At 39.3% G+C, this 17,649-nt stretch overlaps 1 protein-coding gene and 1 long non-coding RNA gene across 7 annotated transcripts in view; one reads left to right on the top strand and one right to left on the bottom strand.

The window, feature by feature from the left end:
* Positions 1-4,106, top strand: part of nsd2 (nuclear receptor binding SET domain protein 2) — a 94,452-nt gene extending 90,346 nt beyond the window's left edge. For all 6 annotated transcript variants that reach the window (XM_033034479.1, XM_033034451.1, XM_033034458.1 and 3 more), the window contains one exon: positions 359-4,106. In XM_033034479.1, coding sequence (XP_032890370.1) covers positions 359-645 — 287 coding nt within the window. In that variant the 3' untranslated portion in view covers positions 646-4,106. The remainder of the gene's footprint in view (positions 1-358) is intronic.
* LOC116981457 lies at positions 1,350-15,772 on the bottom strand. The gene is made up of 2 exons (XR_004414225.1): positions 15,665-15,772; positions 1,350-1,437 (listed from the first exon to the last, which is right to left on the bottom strand). It is a non-coding gene; the product is annotated as an uncharacterized LOC116981457 (long non-coding RNA).
* Positions 15,773-17,649: the final 1,877 nt, after the last annotated feature.

The raw sequence follows: 17,649 nt of genomic DNA, 5'->3' as shown, positions 1-17,649 counted from the left end.
CTGACTATATTATTGTTGCACAATGAATTTAGAACTCTGTATAATGTTGGTAGAAATTTGAGACCCTTCCATAAATAATAAATAGTTGATGCTAGGTAATTTATCAAATTCAAATTGTAAAATTATTATTTTTATTAACCAGCACTATTGTGTGCGCATCTTCCATTGTCAGTAATCTGTGTGACAGGGAAAGTAAAATTTTGAAGTTCTATATATTGATGTAATTGAAATTTGGTGAAGCAGAATGGATATCAACGTCTATGTTAGTTATTAAAAATAGAAATACACCAGGTATTTTAATTTATTGCTCTTTGTCAGTGCGCATTCATTAATACATGTTAATTCATTTTTTTTTCAGGAAAGTGGGAATGCCCCTGGCACCACTGTGATGTCTGTGGAAAACCCTCTGTTATTTTTTGCCAATTCTGCCCCAACTCTTTTTGTAAGGATCATGAAGAAGGAACAATGTTCAAGTCCACGTTAGATGGGGAAGCTTGCTGCTGCGAACATGACCACTGCAACATGGCGGAACCTCTCGAACGATGCAAAAACCTGGAAATCTATCCTTCTTTGAATGAGACTGCTAAGTTGGAGTCCAAGAACCCCAAAACCAGCAATCGTATGCCAGTTATCAAAGCACAGTGAATTTACTTGAACTAAGCACTGTTGATATATACTGCCATTGACGCTCTTCACAGATTGTCACACAACAACTCTACAGGAAAGGGCATTCTTGATTCCACTGAGCCATCTCCAGCAGTTCTTTACTGCATCTGCACTGATAACTCAAAACTGTGGCTACATAACTCAGTAACCAGCACAGCAAAACTACACAGCATTACATTAACACTGGGAAAGCTTCCTCCTATGAAACACTGAAAATAGGAGAACAAATTTAAAGACCAAAATATAAATTGGTATTGAAACTAGAAATTAATAGCATTTATCAATCATTAAGTGTTAGAAATAAGATACTTAAAGAAATGACACTATTAGTTGCTCTTCATTGTGTTTATATGCGTTAGTGTAGTTTACATTAATAGTTCAGTACATTTTGTAACCCTGATGGTCTTTATTGCGTGTATAATCACTCGTTCAACGTTTTAAAATATCTTATCTTCAGGGCTGTTGAACTGTTAAATGTGTGACCACAGAGATTGAAACAGTTTTATTGTGGCTAGTAAATGCAGCAATTGGGGATCTTTTACTGGAAAAACTCTGGTCAGACAGTTTTTATTTAAACCAACTGTAATAACAACAAATACAAGTTCTGTTTAGTCAGATGTGTACCAAACTGTGGACCATGTTCACCTTAATTGAAAATGTTTAGATTAATGTTCATGTGTTACCTCGTTTTTGTTCTTGTTCATCCTTTTTGGGAGGTTCCTGTATCTTCTAAACTTCGGTCCTTGCAACATCACAGGAGAAAGAAGCCAACTGCATATAGATTCAAGACGCATCATTTAACTTTACTTTTTTCAAGGCATTGTTAATAGAGTTTGACTTTTAGTTTTAATTTTTTGTGCATCATACTATTCCCATGCTACTGTAGCTCTAGCAGAGGTCCAAGAGTAGTTCATTCCACATTGGAGGGTTCTAGATTATGTGATTATTTTTATTTATCCCAGGTGTCGACGAAGAAGTGGTATGTTAGCTTTTCTAATATCCTATTGTGTGATTAGAATATTGTCTCTAATGTTCTACATTATGTTTTACAGCGATGGCTGCCAATCTTGAGAAAACCTTTAAGGATGGTAAATGAAATTCATGAGGTTGCGAAGAGTGTAGAACAAAATGAGTTTCATGACTAAACAGTGATAGTTTGGGTTGGTAGGTTTTCATCTCACTGACTCAATGCATTGCTATCATGTTGTATTGTTGTTTGCATGTCAGTGTAGTGATTCCCTTATTTTGGATTACATCCTGGCAATTTCGATTCACTGAGCACAAAGTTGGAGATGAAATTTCAGTGTTGCTAGTTCACACAAATATGTTGGGTACAACCTTCTCTTACTAAACTGCATCGGGATGAATTCATACCCTGCCACATCACCAAATAAATAATTGTACATTATTGAAATGTGGAAAAGGTAAACATTTACATTAAAAAAAAATTCTGTTGTGTTCCTAAAACATTGAAATTATTACATGGGGGAAAATAATTAGTCCAGTGCAGTTTGGCAAAAGATGCATCAAATAGCCGGTCCAAATTAATCAAACAAATTCTGGCTTTTGAATTCAAGTGCATTGTTCACTTTTCAGATGACAAACCGGATGGATTTCATTTTCTGTCCCAATGGAAATAATTTCAAATTATGCTCTTAATGGTTGGTTGATTGCTGGAGGTAATGTGCATTGTACAACCTTGTGCCTGGAAATTGGCCTCTGATTGCAACATACAATGTTACCATGTTGTATTCTGCCTCTGAACTTAATTTCATTGCCTTGAATAGAATGAATTTTGGAGGCAGAGCAGAACATACTGATTTCACAAAATAGCACATTTAACAATACTCCTCAAGGATTAATTGCTAGGTTATCTTAAAGTACATATTTGTGCTCTTATAACAAATGTTCATACTCTGAATGCGTACAGACTTGTAGAAAGTACATAGTGAACCAAGAAAGACAAAAATAACGTGCTGCATTTTGTATGTAGCAAGCTCACTGGGGTGATGTTATGGTTTTGCCCATAAAGGTGTGTAAAGCATTGAAAATAGTTCTTGATTTAAGATTCTGGATGAAGAATAAGATGCATGTGATGAGTACTTCTAATTTTTTTAATTCCAGTTGTGAGTGAATTAGCAGTTGTTAGTTTTCAAAGTACTCAAGGATTTTAGAATTAAAATGTCTCAAGATAGACACAAAATGCTGGAGTAACTCAGCGGGCCAGACAGCATCTCTGGAGAGAAGGAATGGGTGATGTTTTGGGTCGAGACCCTCCGCCTCATTAACTGCTCTTGCACAAAAAAATGATAAATCTTCATACATTGGGAACTCCAGCAGATGTTTAATTCAATGGCAGGACTACCTTAGCTAGGCTACACTTGAAAATTAGAGGCCATGTCCTTAAACCTGTCAAAAGATCTTCCTTCTGTCAGCTATACATTGATTACCATTGGCCATAGTGTGCAATATCTAAAAAGCAGTTAATTGTGCAATTGACATGAGGAACATACCCAAAGTCATCTATGCATAGTCAGTGGATGAAAAATTTGGGCTAATGTGAACAATGGCAATGCACTAGTTACCAATATGAAATGCTCTCATTTTTGCTCAGGTATTAAAAAATGGCTCTGATTGTTGAGTTCAAGCAGTTGTGTAGCTGTCACCTCGGACGAGGAGAAATTTTGGATTCTTGTAAAAGCAGAGGGCAAATGGATGGGAAGGCCTTGAAAGTTTGCATATTTTATGGGTGTAAAAAGGCATAATGAGGCCTAGCTTTTAAGAATTAATAATAACAAACTTGTGATAGATGCTGAAATTGGGTTTATGACCTTCATACGTGGATGAGGTGCCTAATATTAGTTTTGGATCTCAAATGACAGCAATCAGTGGATAGGCATTTAACTGTCAACGTAGATTTTTTTTTTACAAGATCAAGGTCAGTCTTTGGGTGAAAATTACAGTATGGGTAGGAGTTCCAATTGTGTCACATGCTGCCTGTATAGTATGAATTCTGGGGATGTAAATGAGTTCAAATTCATTTCCACTTCCACTGTGGGTGAATTTGGTCTTTGTCCATTGCACAAAATGCACTCATAGCTACTCTGCCACTGTAAAAGAGACTGCCAGTTCAATACAAGCAGTTCAATTTACTGCCTTGACACTAATTTCACCCTCTGCTTAAGATACTTGACCTTGCCTGTTATTGAAACTTCAAATTTTAATCATTTTGTAAAATTGAAACTCAGAATTATATGGTATAATTTCTTCAGCTCATCTGTACATGTTTATATCAACAACCAGGTAACAATTACATGTGTCTTGAATTCAGTCTTATTGATGGGACATTATGTATTGAAGCTGCTGTATGCTTTTGACTGTGCACACCTCAACAAGATTTTATTTTTTAAGTTTTGTATTAAAAGACTTGGATACCTAGAGTTGCAACCCATCATTTAACTAGAAGTCTGGTTTGTGGCTGAGTACAAACTTAAGCATAAAGATGGGATTTGGATCTTCCCTCTGAACCATTGCTCCTTTTGGTATAATTTGAAATTATGGGCTGCATCTGATGGTGCATCGGACAAGGGTGCATCTGATGGAGCTGCTGCTTCAGTGCCAGCAACCCAGGTTTGATCCTGACCTCAGATGCTGTTTGTGTGGAGTTTGCATGTTCTCCCTGTGGCCGCGCAAGTTTCCTCCAGATGCTCCGGTTTCCTCTCGCATCCCAAAGACATGTAGGTTGATTGACCTCAAAATCGCCCCTAATTTGTAGGGACTGGATGAGGTGGAATATCATAAAACTAGTATGAACAGGTGATCGATGGTCGGCGTGGACTCTGTTGGTCGAAGGGCCTGTTTTCACTAAAATAATTCATAATTGCAAACACTTAAACGATGATGTAAATAAAAGCAAATCTTACCATGATTTAGGTAGACTGGTGTAAAATGGCAGAGAAATATGAAATGCAGAAAGGTATAAAGTGAAGACACGAGATTGCATTTGTGGGAATCTTGAGCAAAAAAAAACTACTGGAGGAACTCCGCATGTCAGGCAGCATTACCCTCCACAGATACTGCCTGAACTGCTGAGTTTCTCCAGTTTATTTGGCTCATAGATGAGAGATGATATATGCCAAAGATTATAATTTTTAGGAACAACCTGCTGAGGATTCGAACAGAAATTGACTGGATAAATTGGTATTTCAAAAGTAGCCGCATACTTTAATCTCTAGAGACAAGGCGCTGGTCAGGCTGCATTTGGAATATTGTGAGTAATTTTGGGCACCATTTCTGAGGAAGGATGTGTTGGCTCTGGAGAAGGTTTACAAGAATGATCCCAGGAATGAGTAGGTTAACATAAGATGAGCGTTTGATGGCACTGGGCATATAATCGCTGGAGTTTAGATGAATGAGGGGGGACCTCATTGAAACATACAGAATAGTGAAAGGCTCGGATAGAGTGTATATTTTCACTAATGGGAGAGTCTAGGTCCGAACCTCAGAATTAATGGATGTTCTTTTAGGAAGGATATGAGGAATTTCTTTAGTCAGAGGGTGGTGAATCTGTGGAATTCTTTACCACAAAAGGCTGTGGAGGCAAAGTCAGTGGATATTTTTACGGTAGAGATTGATTAGTATGGGTGTCAGAGGTTATGGGGAGAAGGCAGGAGAATGGGGCTAGATGGGAGAGATAGATCAGCCAATTAATAGATTGAATGGCAGATAGACTTTTGAGCCGAATGGCCTAATTCTACTCCTATCACTTATGAAGCGTACCAAAATGAAATTATGCTACAAGTTACATACAATTTACACTTCAACTGAAATAATGCATCAAATTCTAAGTACTGTATTTGGAATGAATGTCGAGGCCTTAAACGGCAGCAGAGATTTGCCAGAATGTTGCCATGTGAAGAGGCTAGATGAGGCTAAGGGAAGATTCAATGGTGAGGGAGCTTTTGAGAGGAATGAGAAACATAATGCACAACAGGAAACGCTTAGACCTGTTGGTAAATATAGCTCTTTGAAAGCATTTGCACAGATGTGATGGGTCACAGAGCCTATCTCAGTAGTTATAGTTTAGCATACATTATTGACCTTGAAAATTAGCTATTTCTTGACTTTTAACATCAACTTTAGGATCCAGTAAATCACCAAAGCCTAACAGCTGGTGCTCTATTTTCAAAATGATGGAGTAGCCGTTACAGTTGATACATTTATAAATTAATGCATCATTAGAGTTAAGGTTTTGTGATGATCCCTGTTATTCATTGTTTATAATTTAGAAACTTTGAGAAAGTTAATATTGGTGGATATATACACTGACCACACCAGGTACTGTGAGCCATTGTGGCCATTGTAAATTGATTTGATAAAGTACTTCAGAAAGGCAAGAGTTGGGATGGAAAGTGGAGATTTTTGTCCCCATTCCACTGTACACCCTTCCCTAGCTCCCTTATTTACATATTCTCTTGTACAGGTTTTTAGAAAATGACTTCTGCTCCGGTAATGATGGTATTTACTTTCCTTGTTCATATTTGGCCAATGATGGTACTCTTCAGTTTCTGCTTGCTGCAATTAAGCAGATGAAAGTAAGTTCTGCTTTGTGATGAGCATGTTAATAAAAATACAGATATACCCACAAAAATTAACCACTATTATAAACTATTTCAATGTTTAAAGAAAGGATTTACTGAGGAAGCAGGTTGACAGGCATCTGAGAAAACTGTTCCATATCTGAGAATTCCACCACTAAATTCAGAAAGCGAAAGGCAAAGAAGACATTTCTACACTTGCCATCATGGGAAAAATCAAAGCATGATGAATTTGAAATGCAGTGCATGTTTAGCTTACAGGTTCATCATTTCTACTGGCATACTTGGTGATCACTGATAAGATAGGACTGAATTTAGGCAGTTTATGGCTTGAGATGATTTTTTTAATAAACTAAGCATTCCTATTTACGCTACGTTAAAGGATTGTAAATTGTAATTGTTTAACCTGTTTTCTTGGCCAACATTTGACCGGTTAGCAAGTACATAGCTCCCTTTTGCTTGCTGTCAATTTAAAAGATCAGCATTCTTTTCCTCACTGAAAGCCATTTTATATTCTATGTTTACATCCCCTCAGCAGCTTAAATGTGATCAATAATACCAAAGACAATGTTGTAGTGTTCGTTCTTGCAACTAAAGGTTTAGCTGTGGTCTTTTATAATAATTGCTGCCTTTAATACAGGGGAGAACATTTTGTATGTAATCACCCACCCATGGATTTGAGTTCTGAGCTGTGATAGAAGGGTCAGAAAGTGCCAGAAATATCCAGGCTCTTTTAAATTCACAGTAAAAGGCCTGTCCCATTTTCACGACCTTTTTTACTCGTGGACATTTTTCATCAGGCTAGAAAAACGCCCCGATCTACTTGATGCCACGAGTACCTATGACCTCGTGACGACCATGCTGCGAGTACGAGTCATGGGGAAACTGGGCAGAGGTGAATTAGGTCCTGAAAGTGGGACAGGCTCTTAAGCAAAAGGGAGCAGTGTACTTGCCAACTGATGACGTCTAGGCCAAAAAAACAGGTGCCAGACATAACTAATATGCTTTGTCAGTTGGACTGTAGCACAGTCTTGAATCATCTCTAGATTTGCGGAAGTGAAGCCACCTAGCGTTACATATACCTTGCTGAGGAATTTGTCATATCTGCCACACTAAATCCCAGAATAATTAGTATCTTGCTCTGATGTGATTTTTCTCACCCATACTATATATTTTTTTTTAAGCACAATTAATCAACTTTCTTGTGCATGTTGCAGTATAGTTAACATGTGTTGATGTTAACCACACCAAAAAGCGAATTGCACTGAGCTTTAATTCCACCAAATGGGAAAGGGATAGGTAAAACACCGAAAAGTTGGAGAATATGATAAACATAGAAAATAAATGCCTGAGTAGGCCATTTGTCCCTTCGAGCCAGCACCGCCATTCAATATGATCATGGCGGATCATCCAAAATCAGTGCCCCGTTCCGGCTTTTTCTCCATCGCCCTTGATTCCCTTAGCCCTAAGAGCTGTGTGAGCAGCGAGGAGGATGCTATGAGGCTGCAGGGTGACTTGGATAGGTTGGGTGAGTGGGCAGAAGCATGGCAGATGCAGTATAATGTGGATAAATGTGAGGTTATCCACTTTGGTGGCAAGAACAGGAAGGCAGATTATTATCTGAATGGTGTCAGATTAGGAGAAGGGGAGGTGCAACGAGACCTGGGTGTGCTTGTCAAGTCAAGTTTATTTGTCACATACACATACGAGATGTGCAGTGAAATGAAAGTGGCAATGCTTATCAGTCACTGAAAGTAAGCCTGCAGGTAATGAAGAAAGCCAATGACACGGTGGCCTTCATTGCGAGAGGATTTGAGTTTAGGAGCAAGGTGGTCCTACTACAGTTGTACGGGGCCCTGGTGAGACCGCACCTGGAGTATTGGGTGCAATTTTGGTCTCCTAATTTGAGGAATTACATTATTGCTATTGAGGGAGTGCAGCGTAGGTTCACCAGGTTAATTCCCGGGATGGCGGGACTGACGTATGATGAAAGAATGGGTCGACTGGACTTGTATTTGATGGAATTTAGAAGGATGAGAGGGAATCTTATAGAAACTTATAAAATTCTTAGGGGATTGGACAGGATAGATGCAGGAAAAATATTCCCAATGTTGGGGAGTCCAGAACCAGGGGTCACAGTTTAAGAATAAGTGATAGGCCATTTAGGACTGAGATGAGGAAAAACTTTTCACCCAGAGTTGTGAATCTGGCATTCTCTGCCACAGATGGCAGTGGAGGCTAATTCACTGGATGTTTTCAAGAGAAAGTTCGATTTAGGGCTAAGGGAATCAAGGGAATATGTGGGAAAAAGCCAGAACGGGGTACTGATTTTGGATGATTAGCCATGATCATATCGAAGGGCCAGATGGCCTTCTTCTGCACCTATTTTCTATGTTTCTCCAGTGATGTTGCCTGACCTGTTGAGTTACTCCAGCACTTTGTGTCCTTTTCTTTATACATCATTGGCTATGGCATTCCATCCCAATCATGTAAATCACTGATATGAAAACAGGTTGCAGTGTTTTTAGAACCACATTTGTTACATCTTCCCATTTGTTGATTGCCTGCCCTTTTCCCTACTTCTCTATCAATAAATTGCCCAACTCTTTATCTTCATCTGAGCTCTGAGCTTCATCTTTAGCTAGTAAGCTTTGTATGAGGCACTTCAGCAAATGCCTTCAGGATGTCCATGTAATAATGTCCAAAGGCATTACATGCTGGAGATTGGTGTTGACCTAAAATGTTACCTATCCATGTTCTTCGGAGATGCTGCCTGACCTGCTGATACTTTGTGTCTTTATTTGTAGCTTTGCAGCTTTCCCAAGTGTGAATTAAGTTAAATTTGAGCTTGATTAATATTCTTCAAATAAAGGTGGTAAAACATTTTAAAAGTTCCGTTTTTCAGAAATAATCTCACCAGGAGCCAATTTTGGCTCCCCTGCAACTCATTTTAGAGAAATCTTATTATATTTGATGGTGTATTAATTTGATTTCATCTCACCTTATTAGGAGTGGAAGAGTTTGGTTTCCAGATAGAATGAAGTTTAGATACATACAGTTCCCTCCATAATGTTTGGGACAAAGACCTGTCATTTATTTATTTGCCTCTGTACTCCAGAATTTGAGATTTGTAATAGAAAAAAAATCACATGTGGTTAAAGTGCACATTGTCAGATTTTATTAAAGGGTATTTTTATACATTTTGGTTTCATTGGCATTCCATCTTCGTATTTGTAGAAATTACAGCTGTGTTTATACATAGTCCCCCCCCCCATTTCAGAGCACCATAATGTTTGGGACACATGGCTTCACAGGTCTTTGTAATTGCCCAGGTGTGTTTAATTGCCTCCTTAAAGCAGGTATAAGAAAGCTCTCAGCACCTTGACTTTCCTCCAGTCTTTCCATCACATTTGGAAACTTTTATTGCTGTTTATCAACATAAGGACCAAATGTTGTGCCAATGAAAGTCACAGAAGCCATTATGAGACTGAGAAACAAGAATAAAACTGTTAGAGACATCAGCCAAACGTTACCATAATCAACCGTTTGTAACATTAAGAAGAAAGAGAGCACTGGTGAGTTTACTAATTGCAAAGGGACTGGCAGGCCAAGGAAGAACTCCACAGCTGATGACAGAAGAATTCTCTCTAATAATGAAAATTCCCCAAAAACCTGTCCGACAGATCAGAAACACTCTTCAGGAGTCGTGTGTGGATTTGTCAAAGACCACTGTCTGCAGAAGACTTCATGAACAGAAATACAGGGGCTACACTGCAAGATGCAAACCACTGGTAGGCCGCAAAAATAGGATGGCCGGGTTACAGTTTGCCAAGAAATACTTAAAAGAGCAACCACAGTTCTGGAAAAAGATCTTGGGGACAGATGAGACAAAGATTAACATATCAGAGTGATGGCAAGAACAAAGTATGGAGGAGAGAAGAAACTGCCCAAGATCCAAAGCATACCACCTCATCTGTGAAACACGGTGGTGGGGGTGTTATGGCCTGGACATGTATGGCTGCTAAAGGTACTGGCTCACTTATCTTCATTGGTGATACTACTGCTGATGGTAGTAGCATAATGAATTCTGATGTGTATGGACACATCCTATCTGCTCAAGTTCAAACAAATGCCTCACAACTCATTGGCCGGTGGTTCATTCTACAGCAAGACAATGATCCCAAACATACTGCCAAAGCAACAAAGGAGTTTTTCAAAGCTAAAAAATGGTCAATTCTTGAGCCAAGTCAATCACCCGATCTGAACCCCATTGAGCATGCCTTTTATATGCTGAAGAGAAGACTGAAGGGAACGAGCCCCTAAAACAAGCATAAGCTAAAGATGGCTGCAATACAGGCCTGGCATGGCATCACCAGAGAAGACACCCAGCAACTGGTGATGTCAGTGAATTGCAAACTTCAAGTCGTTGCATGCAAAGGATCTGCAACAAAATACTAAACATAACTACTTTCATTTACATGACATTGCTGTGTCCCAAACAGTATGGTGCTCTGAAATGGGGAGGACTATGTATAAACACTGCTGTAATTTCTACATGGCGAAACCAAAATGTATAAAAAATAGCCTTTATTAAAATCTGACAATGTGCACTTTAAGCACATGTGGCGTTTTTTCGATTACAAATCTCAAATTGTGGAGTACAGAGGCAAATAAATAAATGATGGGTCTTTATCCCAAACATTATGGAGTGCACTGTAGTTCTGCATAGATCTGCAATCGCCTTATCCTGCACTGAAAGATTCCTGGCGTGATGGATTCTTTAAATCTCAATTTCATCTTTTGTTAATTTTGGAGACTTAATGCTCTGATACATACCTGGTTTACTTTGCAATTTCCATAAAGCTTTTTCTCTGATAACAATATTGAGATATATGTAGTAATTATTCAACATAATATTAACCATTTTTACCATGTAAATTTACCCTCGGATCAAATCCATAAAAACAAAAGTTAAGCTAGGACAAACATTAGGTCTGTCCAACAGGACCCAGTTTAAATAGATTTCACTATCAATACTGTAACTAGATTCTTATTCAATGCCCATTCTGTGTATTAATTATTTGAAAAACGTACTGTTTTTGATCCTAGTTCCCTTTTCTACACAACTTGCCACTCTATACATAAGAATTAAATTATTTTCTATTTGCAAATCATTGAAGACTAAATATTGAAATTTGCATAATTGAAGCATGAGATCAACCTAATGGTTCATTGAGTTATGTTTCCCATCTCATCTTTTTGCTATCTTTATAATTTGATAAACAACAAGCTTCGAAGAAGTGAAGCTCATGGACGAGTGAAAACGCTTGAACCTATGGAACTTGTACTTCAGAACCAAGGTCACTTCAGATTCCTGATGCAGTTGACAGATTATGCTTCTGACTGTTCACGGTTAAGTCATCAACATTTCATGCACTAATGAACATGAAACGATGGTCCTGATACATCATGCCTGCAAAACATCTCATTTTTTGTCCCCTGCTAAAATAGTCCACAATGAGATCTTTCACAGCTTGCCCATCCTGTTGGTTAAGTATCCATGACCAGCCTGTATGCAACTTCACATCTTGGTAGCCTCTTCAATAAAGGTAGATATGGTTTGTGAAATTAACCATTTCCTTCAGAATGCTTGTACAGTGTTTGGCTGGCTACGGAAAATGATGATTGACCACAATCTGTCCAATGCTCATAATCTGGGCAGCAACATTCTCCACCCTTCTGTATAACTCTTGAGGAATGAACAACAGCAAAGCTCTGGGGAGATGGCACCAGTGGTATATCTACAAAAGCTGACTGGATAAGCAAACTAAAGTCATTGAGGGATATTGACATAGGAGAAAACAATGTTAAAATACCCCATATTTAGATCCTAATTACACTTGGGACACAATAAACTGCGGATGCTGGAATCCTGAGCAAAGCAAAAAGTGCTGGAGTTTAAACGGCAGGATGAGGTTATCAGTTCCCAAATTATTCATCTATTTACCCCTTTCTAGCATTCCCTTGCCCATGCGATGGCAGACTATGGGTGTCATGCTGGGCTTATCAGAAGCCAGAGAACAAATTAAAACTAGTATCCTGCAGGACTGCTCAAGAGACTGCAATTGTATCCTGAAACTTCACCATCACCCTAATCCTGGGGAAATCTTAAAACTTTTGTTAACCATGCTGTCCTAATATCTCCTTATGAGATACAGTGTCAAATTCTGCTTGATAATACAAACTGCCATGGGACATCTTTCTCATGAAAAATGGCAGTAAGTTGGAATAGTTAACTTTGTTAAGCTATTCTATTCCTGTATAAAAATGGTTTAAAATGAAGAACCAAAAATGATGGTTCAACAATCTGGGAGAGCGCTTCATTGGATAAAAGTGGGTCAATCATCAGCAGATCGTTTGATAGAATGGCCCAGGGGATCAGTTAGAACCTGAGCATTAAGCCAACACCAAAACAAATTCCAAAATTGGTGTCACTGGCGCAAAGAGAGTCGCTCAATACATAACCGAAATATTAATGTAGCCACAAAATGCTGGAGTAACTCAGAGGGACAGGCAGCATCTGAAGAGAAAGACTGGGTGACGTTTCGGGTCGAGACCCTTCTTCAGACTGATGCCTGTCCCACTGAGTTACTCCAGCATTCTGGGTTTACCTTCGATTTAAACCAGCATCTGCAGGTCTTTCCTACACAGAAATATTAATGTGTTTTAATAAAATTGTAAATGCACTTGACAAATCAGTTGTTGGTAGTTACCATTGCATTTTAGATTTACGTCCATTCAATTGTTTTATATTTAAAAAATAACAATGGTATCTGTTTTAGAGGACAGATTTAGGAATTTTACAGTAGGAAAGAAAGCAGTGTAGGAAAGAATTGGAGGAACAGCACCTCATATTTCACTTGGGTAGTTTACACCCCAGCGGAATGAATATTGAATTCTCTAACTTCAAGTGGCCCTTGCTTTCCCTCTCTTTCCATCCCTTCCCAGTTCTCCGACCAGTCTCACTGTCTCTGACTACATTTTATCTCTGTACCGCCCACTACCCTGACATCAGTCTGAAGAAGGGTCTTGACCCGAAACGTCACGGTGGTGCAGCGGTAGAGTTGCTGCCTTACAGCAAAATGCAGCGCCGGAGACCCGGTTTCGATCCCGACTACAGGAGCTGTCTATGGAGTTTGTACGTTCTCCCCGTGACTTGCGTGGGTTTTCTCCGAGATCTTTGGTTTCCTCCCACATTCCACAGACATACAGGTTTGCAGGTTAATTGGCTTGATAAATGTAATATTAAAAAAATTGTCCAACTTCTGGTATAGTCCCTGGTGGACTCTTTGGAAGTTACAAGTTACATTTCTTCTTTTCAGAGGTGCTGCTTGTCCTGCTGAGTTACTCCAGCATTTTGTGTCTGGGAATTTTATAGGTTAGTTTCTTGTCTCAAACACACATATCTTGTTTTTTTAGGGTTTAATGTTTCAGTGGTTCGATCTCCAATAATAACAATAGATTAATTACCAAGATAGATCTGAAGTCTGCACAGAGATCTTCAGGAAACCCTGTAACTAGATTGTAGAAAATGAAATCAGTTGCTCAAGTCTGAAGTCAGAGTACCTTTGCCCCACCTGCAGACCAACCATTGCAGATGGATGCATTCATGACAGTGAGGTAACTATAGCCTTTGTGGATATGATATTCCATTGACAGATTAAGAGGACATCCTTCAAGCTTTGTATATTCAGCAAGTCAACCAATCCAACTCTAATGAGGAACATAGTAGTATTTCCTACCAGGAGTAGTGCCAACCTGACGTTTTAAGAGTATGGTAACAAATTCACATGGTAAACAGTGAAAACAGAACGTCAATGCTCAGCTACAAGTCAAATCAAATCACTGCCATGCTGCCAAATCTAATCATAATGGTAGTAGACAATCAAAAAGTGAATACGAGGCAGCATACGTAATGCCGTATTAACAATAGTGGAGCCCAGCATGCAAAAGCAAGGTGGAAGTATTTGCATATATCTTCAACCAGAAATGTATATCTTGGTCTCTATGTCACTTGGACAAATGTTGCCATAGGGCTAGACATTTACTATCATAGGCTGGATTGTCTCCAATACCGAAAAAAAACACTTAGCTCTTAGGATGGCCAGCACAAGATCAAGAAAATTTACAGTTTGTCACTTCTTATACACTATACCTTTAACATAAACATTTATATTTCTCCTAGACTAACAATATTCAGGCAGATCCTACTGACTTCCCTGCATTATTTGATTGATTAACAGTGATATGAGAATGTGGGTGGCATGATGAACAGGTTTACAGATTACATCAACATTGGTGGTAAAATAGATAATGAATAAAGTCCAAGGTTACAACAGGATTTTAATTAACTAGGAAGGTGTCAAAACTCAATGTAAATAGCAATGGAAATCTGGAATTCTTTCAAAAAATATTACAGTGAATTTGAAGAAAATTAATCTTTAGGATTATATGGGACATTAAACATAAGTGGGCATATTGCTGACATATATAATAAATTCAATGGACTAAATGACCCACTCCTTTTCTAAAAAATGCTTGTAATGTGCTTTTGGGACAAGATGCACTTTTCAACACTACATAATCAGACAGAGAGGGAACAAAAATCCAAAAGCAAAATACCGCAGATGCTGAAAATCTGAAATAAAAACTCAAAATTCTGCAACAACTCAGCAGGTCAAGCCACATCTGCAGAGAGAGAAAACAAGGTCAATGTTCCAGTTTAAAAGAAATGGATTGCTTAAAGGCCATTAGGTGATGAATTGGTTAATCTGTACCCGGACTGCACTCTGACCCAACAGCTGACTCCCAAGCTACAGGTGTGCACCACCTGTGGAATTATGTTCAAACACCTGTCACCTCAGAAGGTAATGGATAGGACAATGGCTAGAATGAAATATATTGAATTTAAATATCTAGTATTATCTATGTTACATAATTGTAATTAATTGAGCAAATATATTACAATGCAACAATCAAACAGATTCCAGGTGAAAGATTGTTCATCTGGGATAAATTATGATTTGCCAAATCACAACTATTCCAAATAACATCAGACACAATGTCCTTTCCTTCCAGATTAACTGAGAAAAATCTGTCTATAACCTTTTGAACATTTTAAATATGTTGTCAGTGTTCAGCCACGCAGCAGCTATCAGTGAGTTAAATTTACACTCGGTCCTTTTAAAACACAAACACGTCACAACTTCAGAGGGCTTTACTTCTGCTGCAAGGTGGGCCAGGCCACAGCATTCACTAATCATGGAAAGAAACAAAGAAAAGGGAGATAAATAATTTGTGAGGGTTAAGAATGAGGGAGCATAGATCTAAAAAAAAAATACCTTGTTGAAAGCTTGGTGATGAACCTCCTCACTCCCAGGAATGTCTTCACTAACAGAAGTACCTCAATGCTGATTGCAGAACATCCCAGAAGTCAAGGCCAGCTATCATAGGAAGAGGAAGTTAAACCAATCCGTCCCTTACAGACAAAGCTAGGTATGCTGGGATTTGTAGTTTAATCAATAACGACACTATATTCCACTGAAATCTAAATAAAATATGCAACAATGTGAAAGACAATTATATTTAGAATGTTCAATAAATGATTAGTTTAAATTCTTGAACTAACAAAGAGACATTCAGCACAGAAGTAGTTCCTTTACCCCAACTTGCCTATGCTGACCAAGATGTCGCATCTACATTAGTCTACCTGCCCACATTGGGTCCATATGCCTCTAAACCTATTCATGTGCAGGTCTTTTAAATGTTGCTATAGAACCTGTCTCCATTTCAGCTTGTTCCATATTCCCACCAATATCATCAAGTACCCACACCATCCTGGCCACACACTCATCTCCCTGCTACCTTCAGGTAGAAGGTACAGGAGCCTGAAGACTGCAGCGACCAGGTTCAGGAATAGTTACTTCCCCACAGCCATCAGGCTCGGGCAAAACTCTGAACATTAATAGCCCATTATCTGTTATTTGCACTTTATCAGTTTATTTATTCATGTGTGTATTTACGTATACAATGGTATATGGACACACTGATCTGTTTTGTAGTCAATGCCTACTATGTTCTGTTGTGCTGAAGCAAAGCAAGAATTTCATTGTCCTGTCAGGAACACATGACAATAAACTATCTTGACTTGACTCGAAATAAATTGCCCCTCAGGCTCTAAATCCTTCCTCTCTCATCTTAAACCTCAGTCCCATGGTTATTGAGTCCCTTGCTCTGGGTAAAAGACTGCATTTACCCTTGCCATTCCCCTCATGATCGTGCAGACCTCATCCTCCTGCCCTCCAATGAACAATGTCTGAGCCTGCCCAACCTCTCCCTAAAGCTCAGACCTTCAAGTCCTGCAACATCCCTGTAAGTCTTCTCTGTACTCTTTCCAGAGAATTTCACAGACTCACAATTCTCTGTGAAAAAATGTTTCCTCATCTCCGTTCTAAATGGCTTACCCCTTATTCTTATAATGCCCCTGGTTCTGGACTCCCCCAACATCGGGAACATGTTTCCTGCCTCTAGCGTGTCCAAACCCTTAATAATCTTGTATGTTTCAATAAGATCCCCTCTCAACCTTCTAAATTCCAGAGTATACAACTCCAGCCGCTCCATTCTCTCAGCATATGACAGTCCCGCCATCCCGGGAATTAATCTTGTGAACCTACGCTGCACTCCCTCAATAGCAAGAATGTCCTTCCTCAAATTTGGAGACCAAAACTGCACACAATACTCCAGGTGTGGCCTCACTAGGGCCCTGTACAACTGCAGAAGGACCTCTTTGCTCCTATACTCAACTCCTCTTGTTATGAAGGCCAACATGCCATTCATTCATCTACGCCGCATCTGCACCCAGGATGAGGTATTCCATACCAGGGCATCGGAGATATCCTCATTCTTTAGGGAACGGGGATTCCCCTCTTCTATTATAGAAGAGGCTCTCACCAGGGACTCCTCTATATCCCGCAGCACCGCTCTTACTCCCCATCCCCCTACTCGTAACAAGGACACAGTCACCCATGTCTTCACGATCCATCATATCAGCTGTCGCATACAACATACAATCCTCTGACATTTGCGCCACCTCCGACAGGATCCTACCACTGGCCACATCTTCCCATCTCCTCCCCTCTCTGCTTCCTGCAGAGATTGTTCCCTCCTTAACTCCCTGGTCAATTTGTCCCTAACCAAACCATCCCCTCTCCGGGTACTTTCCCCAGCAATCGCAGGAAATGGGAACGTTTCAGAGCAGCCTACCACGCGAAGCCTTATCAAATGCTGAAGTCCATATAGACAACGTCTGTGGCTTTGCCCTCATCCA

This window comes from Amblyraja radiata, chromosome 1 (assembly GCF_010909765.2).
Source record: "Amblyraja radiata isolate CabotCenter1 chromosome 1, sAmbRad1.1.pri, whole genome shotgun sequence".
Taxonomy (NCBI): Eukaryota; Metazoa; Chordata; class Chondrichthyes; order Rajiformes; family Rajidae; genus Amblyraja; species Amblyraja radiata.
Note: the sequence above shows the minus strand (reverse complement) of the source record. Positions and strands in the feature narration are given on the sequence as shown.